Source organism: Megalopta genalis, chromosome 2 (assembly GCF_051020955.1).
Source record: "Megalopta genalis isolate 19385.01 chromosome 2, iyMegGena1_principal, whole genome shotgun sequence".
In the NCBI taxonomy this organism is placed as follows: Eukaryota; Metazoa; Arthropoda; class Insecta; order Hymenoptera; family Halictidae; genus Megalopta; species Megalopta genalis.
This window is the reverse complement of record NC_135014.1, coordinates 37,077,180-37,094,114: the sequence shown is the minus strand read 5'-3', so window position 1 is coordinate 37,094,114 and position 16,935 is coordinate 37,077,180. Positions and strand designations below refer to the sequence as shown.

The following is a 16,935-nucleotide window of genomic DNA, read 5'->3' as shown; positions in this document are numbered from 1 at the left end:
CAGATCGTGAAACAAAACAATGTTCGCCAATAGCAACTAACGTCTGTTTCGTGACACTGAAGGTTGAGAACATATCATGGATCATGACTTTGTTTTCAGTCTGTAAACACATACACTTGTCGAAGACGCCTAAGGTGTGCTACATACCTATATGTAGTACATATGTACTGCGTAATGTGGTGTCTCGACTCTCGAGGAACACAATATCATTGTTTGTTGCGCAGCTACTTCTACATATTTTTTGAAACTTGTTATCGTTATTTTTGGCATAAAAGCTGCAGCAACTTTAAAAGTTATCGATATTTCGCTATGCTACGTGTCAAAGGTCGAGTCGAGACTTGATCGCCTACACGTAATCTAAAAGATAACAGAGGAACGTTGTATAAATGAAACGAAAGTACTGAGTATACATGTGTCGGTATCTCCATTAGTTCATTAATCAGGTCAGGACTTCGTCGCCTGTTGTTGCCCGCACGGAAGGAATGTGATGTGATTTTAGTGTTCGGAATCAAAAACTGCTATGATTTCGAGTTTCTACGAGAAAATTGTTGGCATGTCTTCTACTGCAGAGTCAAACCAACAAAAAGTTCTCTGTGTTGGATTGACTTGTTTAGACATCGTCCAAACATGCACGCAGTATCCCGAGGAGGATTCTGATCAAAGGTAAGTTTTTCTTCCGTTTGCGATTGCGCAATGTCATCTTTCATCTTTCATTTCCGTTAATCAGCTGATATTTGAAGATGACATTTGAACGCTGCTCCACTTTCGGATAGTTTGAATGAATCAATAGAATGTAATTAAAAATCGAGCACTGCTTCGAACGTATTATAAGTTCATAATCAACTAATATTCGTACTGATAAACTTGACTACTGAATATGAAACCTATACCTTTTCTACTGCCCACTTTTCTATGTTGAAGTTAAAAAAATAATATTAAACAATCAATGATAACATCAAACAAGTTTCAGAAGTATATTACTATGATTCATAATGTATCCAAAAGTAATAATATTCTAGAATATAATAATATTAGAGAACTTCTTAAAGTTTTAACTAATTTTATCATGTTTCAGATCTGTAGACTACAGATGGCAAAGGGGAGGCAATGCGTCCAATACCTGCACAGTTCTCTCCCTCTTGGGAACCTCATGCGAATTCTTTGGTACCTTGAGTTTGGATGAACACATAAATTTTCTGCAAAATGACATGAAAAAGTACAATATTGACTTTTCTCACTGCCCCATGGTGCAAGGAATAGGATGTCCTACATCCACTGTTATTCTAAGTCAAAGCACTGGTTCACGTACAATTTTACATCATAATCCCTCAATGCCTGAATTGATATTGAAAAATTTCGAGCAATTGCGTCTGCAGGACTACAGTTGGATTCATTTCGAAGGCAGAAATCTAAATGAAGTATTGTCCATGATGCAGTGTGTAGAAAATTATAATAATATGTTGAGTTACAGTCAAGATTCCGTAGATAAAGAAGGGGTTTGGAGTCAAATGCCGATCACAGTTAGTGTGGAGTTAGAAAATCCAAAACCAGAATTATTAGATTTATTAGCATACGTTGATGTGGCATTTATATCTAAGGATTTTGCTCAAAGTAGGGGGCACGATAATATGAGTGACACTCTGAAATATGTTACCAATGATGCCAAGTCTGGGTATGTGTTTCAAGATTTACTTATAAATCATATATTTTCTACTGTGTAGGAATAGTTTAGTGACTCTATGTTTCTTAGAGCAACTTTAATCTGTGCCTGGGGAGATCGAGGTGCTATGGCAAAGACTCCAGACAACATTATAGTACAATCGCCTGCCTTTTCACCGCACAAAATTGTGGACACCTTAGGTGCTGGTGATACCTTCAATGCAGCAGTGCTGCACTATTTAAATAAAGCTAAGCTAGATTACATGAAAAAGAGAATGTCCGAGTCCATTGAATCGAACGACGAGGACTATAAGCGAAATATTAAAAAGAATTATAACATAGAAAGCATAGAATGGAGCCATACTGAATTTATTACGCAAAGCGTTTTACATGCGGCTGTGACTTTTGGTTGCCGAGTGGCCGGCGCTAAAGTTGGTTTCAAAGGCTACAGCAAACTAGACGAAATGTTCAAAAACGCGTTGAACAGCTAGCCGAACTGATAGACCCAAGCGATACTGTAAATATTTTAAGACTACGTTTTGTACCTATTTTTACGGTATTTTATATAAGCCTTAACTGTTTTCTAATGTTTATAGACTCTATTTAAAAATAAGTGTCGATAATCCTTCATGTTTATCTTAAAATTTGCTATGTGTCTTGATCAGATTCAGATAAAATAAATTCTATTGATGTTGTTACTCGTGTCTGCACGTTTACCGACTGTTCCGAGGATGTAAATCACAACCAAAAGACGGTTACCAGGCAACATTCATTTAATATGAATCATTCAAAAAAGAAAAGAGAACATTCAAGTAAATACAAGCTTCTTTCTTGCGCATCAAGAAATATTTTTTCAGGTTTACACATATTATGCACAACTCCTTGCGGAGCACCAACAACAAGAGAAAAAAGAAAGTTAGACCGTGTTCGAAGATAGTGATGGACAGTGAACGGAATATTCCAAGGAGTTCCATTCCCTAATCAAAAACTTATCTGCAAGTTTATAAACAGAATTGTACACACGATGATACCAAAAAAACCGATCAGATATATAAACGAGACTGTTTCTTTTTTTTTGTTTATAGTTGACAAGCTGTTCCTTTTTTTTTGTTTATAGTTGACAAGCTGTTACGTGGGTCATTGACAAGACTTCTTTTTTTATTTTGTTAACCGCGTGGATAGATCTCGGGGACATTCGTTAGCTGTCCGGATCGACGCCCGAGTTGAAGAAGTCCACCACGCCGACTAGGCCCTTTTCAGGAAAAGATCTGGGAAGAAGCAAACCGTGTCAACTTATCGAATACGATCAGGAATCGCCGACGGAATATACCTTACCTTAAGAAACAGTTAACATACAGCCAGTACGCGGGAATGGATATTTCTCGGATGTTCCGCCTCTGCGCCGCAACTATTTTTTCAACTGCCTGTTTCGCTGAAACCAGTGGCATGAAGCTGGTGAACCTGAATAAAAAGTATACCATGTATTGGTTACTTCACCGTACATCATTTCACGCATATTTTATTCGGATTAGAGCTCGTACCAAAACTCGATGCTCTTACACAATGCACCTAAAAGCGGTTTTCAAACCGACAGTTACAATGAATAACATGCAAGTAGTAAACTCCTAAGCCGAATAGCGTACAAGCCGCTCGATTCCCAACAGAATTAATTACGATCCTCATTTCATTGTGCAATACTTTTTATCGTAATCATGTCGTTGTTTTTTAAAAATCACGTTATCAATAATATTCCACTCGTTGAACCTGTTTTGTACATGTTTTTAATTTCAGAGAACTTCACGGACGGTGATTCTTTGACACAAGTTATTCTTGGGAATAGAGCGGCTCGCATGCTCGCCACATTTAGTTTGATTTATTCGTTTTAGAATGTGTGCCCACCTCTGGTCCAATAATCGAGCCTGCATGCGAACACACGTTATCTGATTAACAACTCCGACCGATCGTTTTCACACTAGGTACAGTTACATGAAATCGGAGGAACTCTGTAAGTTCTCGTCGCGTAACTGTACTTAAGTATCTAATACCAATGAATTAGAACTGGTTCAGCGAGGTAAACCGGAACGGACTAGCCTACCTGAATCTTGGCTTCTTGCAGAGGCCAGTGTCCACCATGTACGGATAGATGGTGGTGAATTGCAAATTTGAAGGATTGTCCTTGGACGACGATCGAAGCTCCTCATTCAGACTCTCCATCAATCCTGCATTTACCAGAAGAACCATGATAGAACAACGAAAGATAAAGCCAGCGCAAGAGAAAAAAATTCTCACCTCTCACAGCGAATTTCGAGGCACAGTATGGCACCAGGTTCGCGAGACCGACGACGCCGGCCATTGACGACAGGGCAACGATGTGCCCGTGGTTCTTCTTGATCATACTAGGCAAGAAAGCTTGCAGAGTCTGCGGACAAGATGCAAGAAATGTAGGAAAATCCGATGACAGAGATGTTGAAGAGCCACATGCTTACCCAAAAGTGTCCTAACACGTTGATATCGAATATTCGCTTGATCTCTTCCGATGAGTGACCCATAAAGGTATGGCATGGCATGATGCCGGCATTATTAACAAGGATCGTCACATCACCGACTTCTTCCTTGACTTTCTGTGCCACCTTCAACACTTCGTCTCTGTTCGATATGTCGCATCTATCACAAAAGATTAATATCAATTCCAAGATAAAGTTGAGCGCAAACACGACCAGTCTTGTTAAACTAGTTCTTATAAGTTTGCATATGTTGATTTCCAGTTCTGGAAGTTATCAATTATGGAAATACAAACTTGTAGCCGTAGGCTTTAGACCCGCCTAATTGCTTGATTTCCTCCACTACCTCGTCGTTTCCTTGTTGGTTCAGGTCCCAGCAGACAACTGTTGCACCCAGTGATGCATATTTCAATGCTAATTCCTTGCCAATTCCGTGACCTGCACCAGTAACCTACGCAGAAAGTAAAACGGAGAGTTTCATTACCATACTCTCAATCCTGCCTGTTTCAAATTCAATTACGTACAGGCGTCCTTAGGTAAGCAAACATTTAATAAAAATCATTGAGAAAATATTACAACGTGGCTCTCGATCGAACGAGACGCCATTTTCAAATGTACGGGCTGATTTTACATCATTTAAGCGGAACAATCCTTTAAAACGATTTCCGGAAGTTCTAGGGATGCGCAAGTTCATCGAACAAATGATTTCCATTTGCTACTGGAAAGTTAATCGCTAAATACCAGGACGATCTCTCCAGCCACACTCTTCTCTTCGACAGGGACGAATAACCTGTAGATCCCTTCCCCGGTGTAGTAGAGAATCTTCAGGAGCGTCAGCAGGATCTCCACGAAGAGCAGCGCGCCTCCGGACACTTTCACCATGATCTCACGGAAGATTTCCCTAAAAAATTCGAAAAATCCCAAATTCGCTAATAAGAATCACTAGCCTCCTGATTGACCAGCAAGATAGCTCTTATCAAAGTAAAGTACAAACTTCCTGACTCGCGGCTATCAAACCGGTTATCTTTACAATCTTCCGGCGTATCGGAATTCGGTACCGGCAAGTATGGGGCACCAACGAATGAATCGACCGAACGCGATTATGTAAAAAGCCTTCAATTTCACCGGTTGCGAAACAGGGATCGACTTGTGGAAGCACCAGAAATCGGATGTCGCCTTTTAATTACGCATATCTATGTTTTTGTGCGTTTCTCGGGATTCGAAATCTGCAACCGAAGGCACCGTGATAAGTCGAAGATTTGCGGTGTTTTGAAAGAAACCGAGTCGTTCGGATGGAACTGACCAGATCGAGAAGTAGAATTCGATTTTATATTTTCAAGTTTTCGCACTCCTCTAGCCACAATTGAATAACGCAGTTAATTCCGGTTGGTACTTGACGCGATCTTAAGAAAGGAGAGTGATCAACATTCCGATTGTGAAATAAGATGTTGATAACGTCGGTTATCAACTAGCTTTGTTTACAGCTTTTTCTTACGAGAAGTGCTTCTTATGTAACAGGAGATAACGAAAACTACGAAATTCAGATAACTATCGAGGGCTAATAATATTTCGATCTTATATTGATAGTGATTGGGTACTAGCGGACTTTGGACCAGAAATCTCGAGATTCCTGGATTTAGTGTTTGATAAAGAAGTCGAAAATAACCGTTCTAATATTTGCGGAGCTTTGTAATATCCGGTGTGGACTGGCTGTGCCGAAGACGAGACACGTGATAACAGTGATCCGATTCATTCGATCAGTTAAGGATAAAAATATATGCGAATCAGCCTTGTGAAATTTATAATACCGAACTGGTATTAATAAATTGTTTACTTCCATCCGCGTAATAAACTCTGACAATTACGAGCGGATTGACTTAAAATAAACGTCCAAGCGGGGTTACAGAAAAATCGTTTTCGTGTAAACCGAACACCACAGAGATCGTCGCCGAAGAAAGCGGTGACTTCATGTACACATGAACGAGCATAATTACAAACATTTGCAGCGAATTTATCCGATGCGTGAAATGCAATCAAGTTAAATGAGTTTCAAGGCGATGCCCGTTAAACGGCCGCGACACGAGGAATAGAAGCAGAAAACGCAAACACTCGTGCAAGAACCGACACTGAAACGGCACGATAGAAGAACCGATTAGAATTGATCGACGAAGACTCCGGGCGGACGATAATTAGTCCGGAACACCAGACGCGTGTATTCTCATGTACGTAAATAGCCACGCCGCGCTCTTCGGCCAGGAATTATGTTTCTTCCAGCGCGAGGTCGAGAACGCAAATGTTTCAAACACCACGGATTAACGTTTTTCCCTGGCGAAGGTAAACACTTCGACCCTCTCGGAGCATGAACACAATACTCGAAGAAGCCTCACCGAGTCGGCGTGGATCGCTCGGGTGAAAAATCGGCGGAATCTGGCGAACCGGTTCCCTTCGTCTTCGAATCGCGACTGAACCGACTGCTTATAATGCCCCCTGGTCACTACGGAGGTGAATCTTCTTGCTGGCTGCTCGACTATAGGAGGATCGAGAATATTGGCGAGAATAGCAGCTGCGTAGGTGGTTGCACCCTCCTATCGCGTGTCGATTTCGCTGGGAAATCGCTGTTAAAGCGGGGTTGCAGGCGATCAACCGAGAACCAGGTACAATATGAACACCTTGTCGGTGGCGGTGCACTGGTTGAAGATACTGAACCAGGACCGGCCCTCGCATCAAAGGCCGCGAACCCCTGTCTCAAACTGGTTGGGGAATCGCCACTATGGCAAGCACCGTTTAAGGTAAACGTTTACAAGATCGAACAACTATGCAACTTATGGACACCTCGCAATGGAACACCAGTTTGCATATTGCAAAGAAACTTGTGTATCAACGTGAACTTTGGTTCTGTTTTCATTCCGAGGGACCTTTCCTTTCTCTATTTATATGTTTAATTGATGGAAAAATTTTTTCCATTACGAGTAAATTAGAAATATTATATATTTATGTTCTCTCTCTCTCTCTCTCTCTCTCTCTTGTCTTATTCACTTGTCCACTGTAAAGTGGACAAAAAAAGTAATTAATTACGAGTAAATTAGAAATATTATATATTTATGTCCACTTCACAGTGGACAAGTGAATAAGACAAGAGAGAGAGAGTGAACATAAATATATAATACTTCTAATTTACTCGTAATTAATTACTGGACAAGTGAATAAGACAAGAGAGAGAGAGAGTGAACATAAATTTTTAATATTTCTAATTTACTCGTAATTAATTACTGGACAAGTGAATAAGACAAGAGAGAGAGAGTGAACATAAATTTTTAATATTTCTAATTTACTCGTAATTAATTACTGGACAAGTGAATAAGACAAGAGAGAGAGAGTGAACATAAATATATAATATTTCTAATTTACTCGTAATTAATTACTGGACAAGTGAATAAGACAAGAGAGAGAGAGTGAACATAAATTTTTAATATTTCTAATTTACTCGTAATTAATTACTGGACAAGTGAATAAGACAAGAGAGGGAGAGTGAACATAAATATATAATATTTCTAATTTACTCGTAATTAATTACTGGACAAGTGAATAAGACAAGAGAGAGAGAGAGAGAGAGAGAGAGAGAGAGAGAGAGAGAGAGAGAGAGAGAGAGAGAGAGAGAGAGAGAGTGAACATAAATATATAATATTTCTAATTTACTCGTAATTAATTACTTTTTTTTTCGTTTTACTCGTAATTAATTAAAATTTTTTCTAATTTACTCGTTATCCACTGTAAAGTGGACAAGAGTATGTAATGTAGAGTAAAGACGAAAGATAAGATTTTTTCAGGAAAATAGGAGATGAGAATTGGCCGTTAACTTTCGGCTGGCGGACGCCGGGTCTTGCGAGACCCATGTATTATTTTGTTTATGTCGTGAACGGCACGCGAGCAGGTCTGCCAGATAGAAGCGGCCGCGAAGCCGTGTGACGTGACATCGCGCGGAAATTCTTATATGTTTTATACTTTAATTGGCAGTAAAACACGATATAGCTTCTGACTAGAGTCCAATTCCGAGGAAGTCATCCTGTTTTAAAAACCATTCAAATGCTAATAAGAATTGCGTGAGCATGCAAGATAAGTATATAATTTGTTCTTTTATTTCTCCTTCGCATCAACAAAACGGAAGATCAACAGGAAGCATAAATTGCATGATGGCAATGCATACGAATGACCGGACAAGTGATCCTGGACCACCGGAGATTCACGATCTATTAATATCGTAAAATATGTGCATAAAATAAGATACATACACGTACACATAAAATAAGATACATACACGTACACATAAAATAAGATAAAATATAATAAAATAGATTCACAATCTGCTATAAAAATCAGTACTAGTAATCGTTTAATCAACTGCCCAATCAACCGTCTAATCAACTGTCTAAATCAACCTAGTTTTCGCTGCGCGTTATCAGCAAGGATTTGCTTATCGTGAGGAAGGTGTCGAAAATGTTCCAAATAAGGCGAGCTTCTCAAATTGAACGTTGCTCCAAAAATCTTTTCGGAAAAAAGAGTACTACGTGAACCGTTGTTATATATCGCACCCGAAGGTCAAACTGGCTGCTGTCTCCAACCTTGATACGTATGTTTTTCTTGCAGCGACGTATGGAGTGTGGAAAGGAGCCGAATGTTATTCAACGGACGCGGAGCAAGCGGAGATGACCCCGAGATCGGATAAGGTGGTCCCAAAAAAGCACGATAACGTTGGAGCGGAGAAAAAAAAAAGACGAGAGAGCCTTTCTATTGAAAAATATCACCGTGGATGCGCGGTCTTCACTTTCGCTGTCCTGGTAACAGCATCTCACGCGCGAAACTGCGTACAGTTCTTCCTCGTACATGCGACCGAACCGCTCGCAATGCTATACCGGCTTTTATATATCGCTTACACAATCACTTTCGTTTTGCGATGCATGCTGCGTGCTGACGTTTACCCGTTAAACGGGCCCGCGGCCGGTTTTCTTCCGAATATCGATCATTCGAGGATCTGCTCTCCCGCCGATTTATGGCTTCGCGAATCGAACGATTCGCGAAATTCCGCTAGTCCTGCGCGACACGAAAATTTCGCGGATTTCGCTAAGTCGGTGTAGGTAAATGTCGCAAAATTGTCCGACTTACCAATTGTTTTGTCCGTCCATCGTATGTAGCGGTTTCGTCGCGATAGCTTGGTTACTCTATCAGCTGCGAAATGTGACGGCGTGTCGGATGTGCCGGCAAAACGGTCGCGACTAAGCTATCGGCCAGCCGCTGGTGATAATGTATAAATGCTTGCAGAGGGAGAGTGACGATGATAAAAATGACGTGTAATCGGCCCGAACGAAAATGCCATTGGATAAAAAGAAAATGATATCGATATCTAATTCGACGATTAGATACTCCTTCTCTTCTCGTTTGCGGTTACAGCCGTTTTTGCCACGATTCTCCGCGATGAAAATTGAATTTGACGCGCGAAACTGATCCGACTATACTCGGCCCATGGGTCAATGCACCAATTCATCGATCCCCCATACGGGGCACGATACGTCCATCGACAGGTAAAATTTTAATCTGCCGTGCTTCGATGATGGCTACGAAGCCGCAGCGTGATCCACTATGAGGAGAACCGCTGTAGCGTATTTGAAAAAGCACGTACGTACACGCACGTCTTTCGAAGCACGCGCACTAGGTGTTTATGGCGTTCGCCAGCGTTCTCCGCTACAGATTCTTCGAATGTGTTGTACGACCGATTAGAATCTCTGTCAGCTGATTGTTCCGAACTGTGTGAGAACATGGATCCTTCGTGATCCCTGGGGATCAAGGTTAATTGCAATCCTGTTAGTCGCGCGGAACTATTTGTACCGCGGCAGTGGGTCAGGCAGTAAACCCAGTCTATTAAGGAACAGTGTGTACTGCATCAGTTCTCTTGATGTACAGAAAATTGTTATTAGCCGCGTATGGGCCACTGCGTGATGCGATTGTTAGCGTTGACCGTGAACAGAAACTGAAATGAATGAGCGAAAATCGACGTCCGTAGAACTTCCGTGTCGGACGAACTTTTTCCATGTCCCCCAAGCTTTTCTCGATGCATTCTTCATCGTTCTATCCCCAGTATAGGAAGGTTCGTGAACCCTATATCGATCTCACTATACCTAGAGCCAACGAAGAACGGTCAATGGACTGTCTTTCGCATGCAACGGCGAGTCTAACAATAGTTCCGCGCTCAAAACGCTCTTGCTGGCAACTAGCATCTCTGAAACCGTCGTCGATTTCCGTTGCTGGCTGCAAAGGCGTGTTTTCTAATCGTTAAAGATGCTAACAGTTGCGTATGCTGATCGCATCGCCGGATTACGTACACTTTGAAATCTTCCGCTAGCCTCGCGCGGCCGGAATGCACAAAAACTTCGACGATTTCGAGAAACCTGCGATGATCGTTTAATGCGACTTTGAACTTGCAAAGCAGCGCACGATATAATTACCTCTGCGCTTGTTGACATTCTTTGCGCTTCGATTAAGCGATTGGGGGATATCGGAGCAGCTCACGCTGCATCTGCATACTCAAACGAGTGTGATTCACGTGGTCAAACATAAACGCTCCGACCGCTCTAAATAAAACGCGGACTCATTCGCGAATTATTAGCTTACGCCTCATTATTTACTGTACCTAGTCACAGTGCATGCTAGGTGAATGATCTCGAAATTTGGCGCATAAAAAGCCGCCCAAAATAGTCGAGATCAAATGTAAAAGGTATTTAGAAATGCATTACTTTCAACTGTGTTTACATAATTCCTGTGTGTTCATTGACCTATGTTTATTAACACTATGCCGTCTGTTGGCACCACGTTGGTGCCATGCAAAAACTATCTGTTGTATACCACTTTGGTGCCATTTTAAAAAAATGAAATAACATTTGAACTATATTTCTTGGGTGTTAAAAGGCAGCAAGCTAACTATAGCATTGTGTTTATTTAACTAAGAATTAAGTACGAAAATTCTTGGATGACATATGTTAATTTTAGGAATTTATATTACCGCCATCTTCGAAATTTTTTTTTAAATTTAAAATTTCCAAGCTATTATGCCGGCGTCAAACGAAAGAATCATATCTAAGATCTGCGGACGGCATAGTGATAACATAAAAATTTAAAGTCTTCACTATACATTATCGTCTAATTAATAGATAGAAATGATTCATAAAATAATCGCTGGTGTTTACGATCCTATGCCGGAGTCAACGGTCATCCGAGTGCTATTGTCAGCAGTTTGGTTGCCGCGGCAGGAAGTATATTTCTGTATTTTATATATGGAGTTTGATCCCACAGTTATTACCGAGCATATGAGATTTTTCACGTTTAACAGTCGTAGATCAAATGTCACGATTTATACCATGGGCAATAAAATATTTTTCAATATATTTAGTGTTTAATCAGTCTCATTTATATGTAATGACAGCTTATTTGTAAGGGAAATCGGAGGCAGAAAGTCTGACGAGACAATTTCGCAGTCGATTAATTTATGGTAAGGTTAAATGTTGGGTTCGACGGGGCTTATTCTTTGACACGTATTTAGGAAGTCAAGATCTTACAAGGGAAGGACCCCAATTGTACGATTTTGATTTGAACTGGTTTTTGCGTCTAAAATATTAGGTGTAGATACTCGGTAATTTTAAAGATATAAATAATTAAAGTTACGAATCTTCAAAATGTACCATAAACATAAGTGAAATGTCTCGAACTTGCGTTGGCGAAATGAGTAGAGCATCCGGCTGGTAAATCCAAAGTCCCGGAATCGTTTCCTGTTCGGAAATATATGTATGTTTTTTGTAAATATAAAAATGCAAATACAATGTATTCGTTATCCGGAAACATTCTTTAATACGTTCCATGCCGTTTTTACTCGATTCTTCAAATTGGCCATTTGATATTTTACTTAAACTATATTTTACTATATTTTAACTATATTTACTATAAATATAATTTAAATATATTTTATTATATAATTAATTATAATATTATTGTATTATTTTATTATTATAATAATATTATTTATATTTAAATATATTTACTATATTTTTACTATATTTAACTATATTTTACTAAAATTTGATATATTGTATGTAATTATTAATTATCGTATACATAATAATGAAACAAACTTATTATGACCCATCCTTGTGGTGGAAATTAATTCTTCGGTTCTAAATTTGTCATGAACTATTTTTTTTAGCGCATTAATTAAACATGTAAGAATACTACCATCTTAAGTTCAGTTAAACACTGAACTCTGTATTATAGTAATGCAACTATAATAAATTACCCTGCTAGCGCATAAATATTTACCAGGAAATTCGGAAGAGTAAATATGAACGCAGCTATGAAGCTAAAGATAATCCCTAAGCAAGTTGATACCAACGGGGCCCATTAGCTCAGTTGGTTAGAGCGTCGTGCTAATAACGCGAAGGTCGCGGGTTCGATCCCCTCATGGGCCAAGTTTTCTTTTGCGCGCAGCAAATTTTCATCTATATCTGAAAGCTGAACTATCCGCTAAAAATCGTGCAGAAATTCTTATGTATCAAGCGGCCCATTAGCTCAGTTGGTTAGAGCGTCGTGCTAATAACGCGAAGGTCGTGGGTTCGATCCCCCCATGGGCCACTTTTTTTTTCCAGTTACAAGAGTCGTTTTGCCCTTCTTAAATATTTTTTCGATATGCTTACATTATCGCACAGCGAAATTCTTTCATTATTATACAAGAAAAACAATAAAAACCCTTGATCATAATTACGACCCCTAGCGGCGAACATCTTGACTCACAGAGATTTTCATTCTCGTGCGATAACAGAGCAATCGTCGGTAACTATTCGTGCGTAGGTAACTCAACGGACGGTGAGATCGGTCGAATTCCATTCGAACTCGGTCGCGCGAGAATTTCGACTTGCTCGGTCTGGAAACGGTTTTCGATCGCGATGGATCGTGACCGTGGAAAACGCGAAACGAAAAACTCCGGCATTGCGGATCACGTTCAACTCCCGGGCAGCCACCTGTCGCGCGCATGCGCACCCACGTTAAAACACCTCGCTGCCCGTTCCCGAGTGTCAGTGTAAACCAAAATGGCGAGTGTGAGGACGGCTCGTGACAGCTCTCGCCGCTGCTCGCTGGTGTCCACGGTTTTCTGAACGGGTCGCGCGCCAACTATGTGACACACGTGACCGATCCGAGTGCGAACGGTGAATGGATACCATCGATTGATCGCTGGCAAAAGCTGGCGACCCGTGATACCCCGCCGCATCGGATCGGCACCCTTCTACTGTTCCCCGATGCACGGTTAACGGGGTGACATTGACGTTACTCGTCGATTTAAAGTGTCCGGTGGTTCGTTCGGTGAGCGGACAGACACCCGAACCGTTCGCCGTCTTCCGGTCCGCGTAAACAACGGTCTGTCTCCCATTTGGCCTGGTCCCTGGGTGTGTGTCGTCGATACGGAGAGAGATCGTTCGATAAGTGCTCGATTATTGTTGTTTCGCGGAAGTGTCACGAGGTGCGCGTATTGTTTCGAAAGTATCGGCGACCCGTGTGCGATCGTGTGCGCGCCACGAACGTGCACCGATTACGTTCCTAGCTGGCTGGGACTGTCGCTTGTTGCGATACCATTCGCGATTTTTCTTATTCTTCGTTCCGGGGCCGCAGTTCCATCGACCACGGTGAGTTCGCCGTTGTTTTATCGGGGTGACGATCACGCGTCCGAGGTGTTCCCCGACGCGAGCAACCCACTTTTTACTTCTCTTTCGAAGCTGCGACCGTCGGACCCTATACGACACCTATTGCTTTACCATTATACCAATGGATCTGTTCTCGTACGATTTTAGGATATCATTCTTGTGTCTGATCGTTTTCCACCGTTGACAACAACTTCGGTACTATTGTAGGTACTATTGTCAATGGAATCGTGTCACGTATTTTTAAATGGCGCGAATCGTTCAGGATTCAATTGATACGGTGGTCGATCTCCTCTGTCTGAACCCCTTTATGGCACACGGGTACACATGTACCATCGTTGGAACGTTGTTGTTTCGGCGCGAGCGAATTACTTATTGAAAGATATAGCGTAGATGTTGACATAATCGGAGCATTATTAGGATCTGTAAAGTCGTTCCTTGTCCTTGCTTCAAGCCTGCAAATCTGAGGAAATTGTGTCGAACTCTTTCGACTTGTTGTTTATATTCGGTCCGACGAGGGGATCAAACAATGACCGACGCGTATTCGAGACGAGGCCTCGCAAGTGAACAGCACGATGTTTGAATAGTCTCGAAGCTTTTGAAGTCTGTTGCCCAACGCTTGACAAATTCGAGGACTTCGCGAGTATGGTGGCGATAGGGCCAACGAATCAGAGATTTTCCCTTGCGGAAAAATGCCCGACTCCTGGAATTCTTTCGGGACTCGCTCGGGAGTCGGCGAACCCCATGGATGTCCAGGTGTGATTCTTCTCACCTGATGGTCACTTCGGCCACATGTTTTCCTAAGGCGTTGTTCCGGAGTTTCTTAGAATTTCACTGAATATTTATTTAGGTAAATATAGGTATATATAGGTAAATATTTAGGTAAATATGTATAGGTAAATATTTAGGTAAGTATATATAGGTAAATATTTAGGTAAATATTTAGGTAAATATATATATATATATTATTTAGGTAAATCGGCTTTTTCTGCGTTGATCGTTTCGCTGTATCTATAAATGTTTTCGATGTTACGACGTAACAGCAGTAAAAATAATACCACGCATTGGCGCCGCAGGTGGTTTTATGAAAGAGTTTCTTTTTAAAGATGTAGTATTTGATCTTCCTCACCCTCGGCTATGAATGGGGAAAGGGTTTAATAATAATAATATAATAATAAGGGATTAATATTAGTTGATAGAATCGAATAAGAAAAGGGGATGTAAATATAGGAAGAGATAGGGGAAAAAAATTTGTTCGTGTCTGGAGGGGCTAATGTAATTAACTCCCTGTGGAGAGATAGGAGTTCAGGGTCATTGTGATGTTTATATTTAATCCTTCGCGGCAAGAATTCGATTAAGCGACGAGGGCATTATAAAAACGGCATGTTTTACGCCCGCTGTTCGAATATACTATTTGCCTGTTTACTATACCGGGACAGACGATAGACAAGCGTGTACATATGTGTCTAGTAGACGTCCGGCGTGCGGATAGTTCCGTTTGAACTGTTAGGGACCCAGTTCGACCGCGAACGATGGGGGGTGGGGGTCACCTTACAAACGAAAAAAGTCGCCATAAAAATGTGCCCTGCGCGACCTTGTTCCCGAGTTGCATCCATTTTTGTACACCCGTAATGCGCAACCGATTACCTTTATTGGAAACCAGCTGAAACTGCCCGACGTTTTCCGGGCCCCTTACGACGAGCAAGTAACTGGAACTCAATTTAGTTTTTAGATAAACGCCGCTCGTTCTTTTGTTGCCGCGATTATATAATAATTCGATATTTTGAAATTAATTGGCACTTTATATCGGTCATTACACAATTCTTGCTTGCGTATAGTTTATTATGCAATGCCGACTTTGATAATTATAAACCGCAGTTATATTGCTCGTGAAATGCAGACCGAGAGGGTGCGATATCTCTCGCGGCGAATTCATAAATTGTATAAGCTATGTAGCTACACTGCTAAATAAGTAATAAATCATTTGTTAAAGGATTAATAAATTGCTCGTTGGAAAATTAATAAATCGTGCGTTAAAAACTGAACAGATCGTGTGTTAAAAAATTGATCGAAAAGATTGCACTTCAAAAAATCCATAAATTGCACGTTGAACAATTAATAGAACTTAATGAAGGTTACAGGAACTTCGGGAATTGATTTCCTGTATTCTGTCGAAACATGTTTAGAATTTTCGGATCAGTTGATTTTTCTTATAAACACAAACAAAACGCGTCCCGCGTTTACGAATGAATAAATCAGACGGCTTCGTTCGGAAGTTCGGCAAACTTTTCTTCGCGAAGTTGTTAACCAACGGTTACCGCGAGACAATTGCGGCTACGTCTAAAGCACGAAGTTAAACGGGACATCTCCGAGAACTAATTTTTTTTTTTTTTTATCCGACGCCAGGGTTGTAGTTCGACGAAAAGGTCAAGTAAAGTTCTAAATGTCATATGAAATGCGTCAGGTGCGAGAAAAACGAATTTACTCGTGCCGTAGGTGTTGATCGATAGACGAATAGAATACATCGTTCGCAGAGTTCGAGGAATTCTAACGTGATTTCGGTGCACCAGTTCTCTCTAAAATTAGAGGGGTTGAAACAAGGCGGTCCTGTGGCGCAACGGATAACGCGTCTGACTACGGATCAGAAGATTCCAGGTTCGAATCCTGGCAGGATCGGAATATTTTTTTTCCGCGCAAAATATTTTCCGTTCTCGATAGCATTCCTTCGGCGCATCTGCGTAAGAGAATTGTCCGTACAAAAGGATTTTCGATCAGCACCGAATTAATTTATGTTAGGAGTTCGCTAAAGCGAACGGCGGCTGACCTCCGACAAGACCATTCCGCGCAAAATATTAGGGTGTCCCATAAGTTCTTTCCTTTTTTCTGATGCGAAATGATTACACGATATTTGTTGTCTAAAGTTAATTTATCGCGTTATATATGAACCGTTCTGTTCTATTACCTTCTTCCATCTTTCAGGAAGCCTCGTTATGCCGTCTTTCCAAGATTGTTGAGGCTTATTTGCAAAATATTGGTCAAGGTGC

General features: G+C 40.9%; 3 protein-coding genes and 3 non-coding genes across 16 annotated transcripts in view; 5 read left to right on the top strand and 1 right to left on the bottom strand.

Annotated features, from left to right (window-relative positions):
* On the top strand, positions 1-4,474 carry LOC117225478 (ketohexokinase). 4 transcript variants are annotated; one of them, XM_076519294.1, is made up of 6 exons: positions 1-663; positions 1,076-1,672; positions 1,751-2,176; positions 2,256-3,131; positions 3,451-3,664; positions 3,776-4,474. In XM_076519294.1, exons 1-3 carry the CDS (start codon positions 521-523, stop codon positions 2,148-2,150), a joined length of 1,140 nt encoding a protein of 379 aa, XP_076375409.1. In that variant the 5' UTR covers positions 1-520; the 3' UTR covers positions 2,151-2,176; positions 2,256-3,131; positions 3,451-3,664; positions 3,776-4,474. The 4 variants fall into 4 exon arrangements, with proteins under 4 accessions (XP_076375409.1, XP_076375408.1, XP_033334956.1 ...); XM_076519293.1 differs by having other exon boundaries at positions 3-663; positions 1,751-3,131; positions 3,451-3,635; XM_033479065.2 differs by having other exon boundaries at positions 3-663; positions 1,751-3,131; positions 3,451-3,635; positions 3,716-4,474.
* Positions 2,415-9,789, bottom strand: LOC117225480 (short-chain dehydrogenase/reductase family 16C member 6). Of its 8 annotated transcripts, XM_033479071.2 has the most exons (9): positions 5,464-6,130; positions 5,155-5,386; positions 4,902-5,061; positions 4,457-4,611; positions 4,146-4,323; positions 3,949-4,078; positions 3,755-3,878; positions 2,995-3,120; positions 2,415-2,927 (listed from the first exon to the last, which is right to left on the bottom strand). In XM_033479071.2, the coding sequence occupies exons 3-9, from the start codon at positions 5,040-5,042 to the stop codon at positions 2,858-2,860; spliced, it is 924 nt and encodes a 307-aa protein (XP_033334962.2). In that variant the 5' UTR covers positions 5,043-5,061; positions 5,155-5,386; positions 5,464-6,130; the 3' UTR covers positions 2,415-2,857. The 8 variants fall into 8 exon arrangements, with proteins under 8 accessions (XP_033334962.2, XP_033334959.2, XP_033334966.2 ...); XM_033479068.2 differs by lacking the exons at positions 5,155-5,386; positions 5,464-6,130 and adding an exon at positions 9,321-9,789; XM_033479075.2 differs by lacking the exons at positions 5,155-5,386; positions 5,464-6,130 and adding an exon at positions 8,963-8,987.
* Positions 9,790-12,593: 2,804 nt separating this feature from the next.
* TRNAI-AAU (transfer RNA isoleucine (anticodon AAU)) lies at positions 12,594-12,667 on the top strand. The gene has a single exon. It is a non-coding gene; the product is annotated as a tRNA-Ile (tRNA).
* An 89-nt stretch (positions 12,668-12,756) lies between these two features.
* Positions 12,757-12,830, top strand: TRNAI-AAU (transfer RNA isoleucine (anticodon AAU)). The gene has a single exon. It is a non-coding gene; the product is annotated as a tRNA-Ile (tRNA).
* Positions 12,831-13,741: 911 nt separating this feature from the next.
* Positions 13,742-16,935, top strand: part of LOC117225397 (uncharacterized) — a 47,693-nt gene continuing 44,499 nt past the window's right edge. Inside the window, exon 1 of the mRNA XM_033478935.2 lies at positions 13,742-13,876. The gene's annotated coding sequence lies outside the window, so the exon portion shown is untranslated. The remainder of the gene's footprint in view (positions 13,877-16,935) is intronic.
* TRNAR-ACG (transfer RNA arginine (anticodon ACG)) lies at positions 16,495-16,567 on the top strand. Its single transcript has one exon. It is a non-coding gene; the product is annotated as a tRNA-Arg (tRNA).

Excerpts from the sequence above, each read along its gene's own strand:
- LOC117225478 (XM_076519294.1), top strand. The coding sequence starts at position 521 with ATGATTTCGAGTTTCTACGAGAAAATTGTTGGCATGTCTTCTACTGCA. Across the intron at positions 664-1,075 it reads GAGGAGGATTCTGATCAAAG|ATCTGTAGACTACAGATGGC; the intron begins GTAAGTTTTTCT and ends ATCATGTTTCAG. Across the intron at positions 1,673-1,750 it reads ACCAATGATGCCAAGTCTGG|AGCAACTTTAATCTGTGCCT; the intron begins GTATGTGTTTCA and ends TATGTTTCTTAG.
- LOC117225480 (XM_033479068.2), bottom strand. The coding sequence starts at position 9,340 with ATGGACGGACAAAACAATTG. Across the intron at positions 3,879-3,948 it reads CTCGAAATTCGCTGTGAGAG|GATTGATGGAGAGTCTGAAT; the intron begins GTGAGAATTTTT and ends TGGTAAATGCAG. Across the intron at positions 2,928-2,994 it reads TATGTTAACTGTTTCTTAAG|ATCTTTTCCTGAAAAGGGCC; the intron begins GTAAGGTATATT and ends GCTTCTTCCCAG.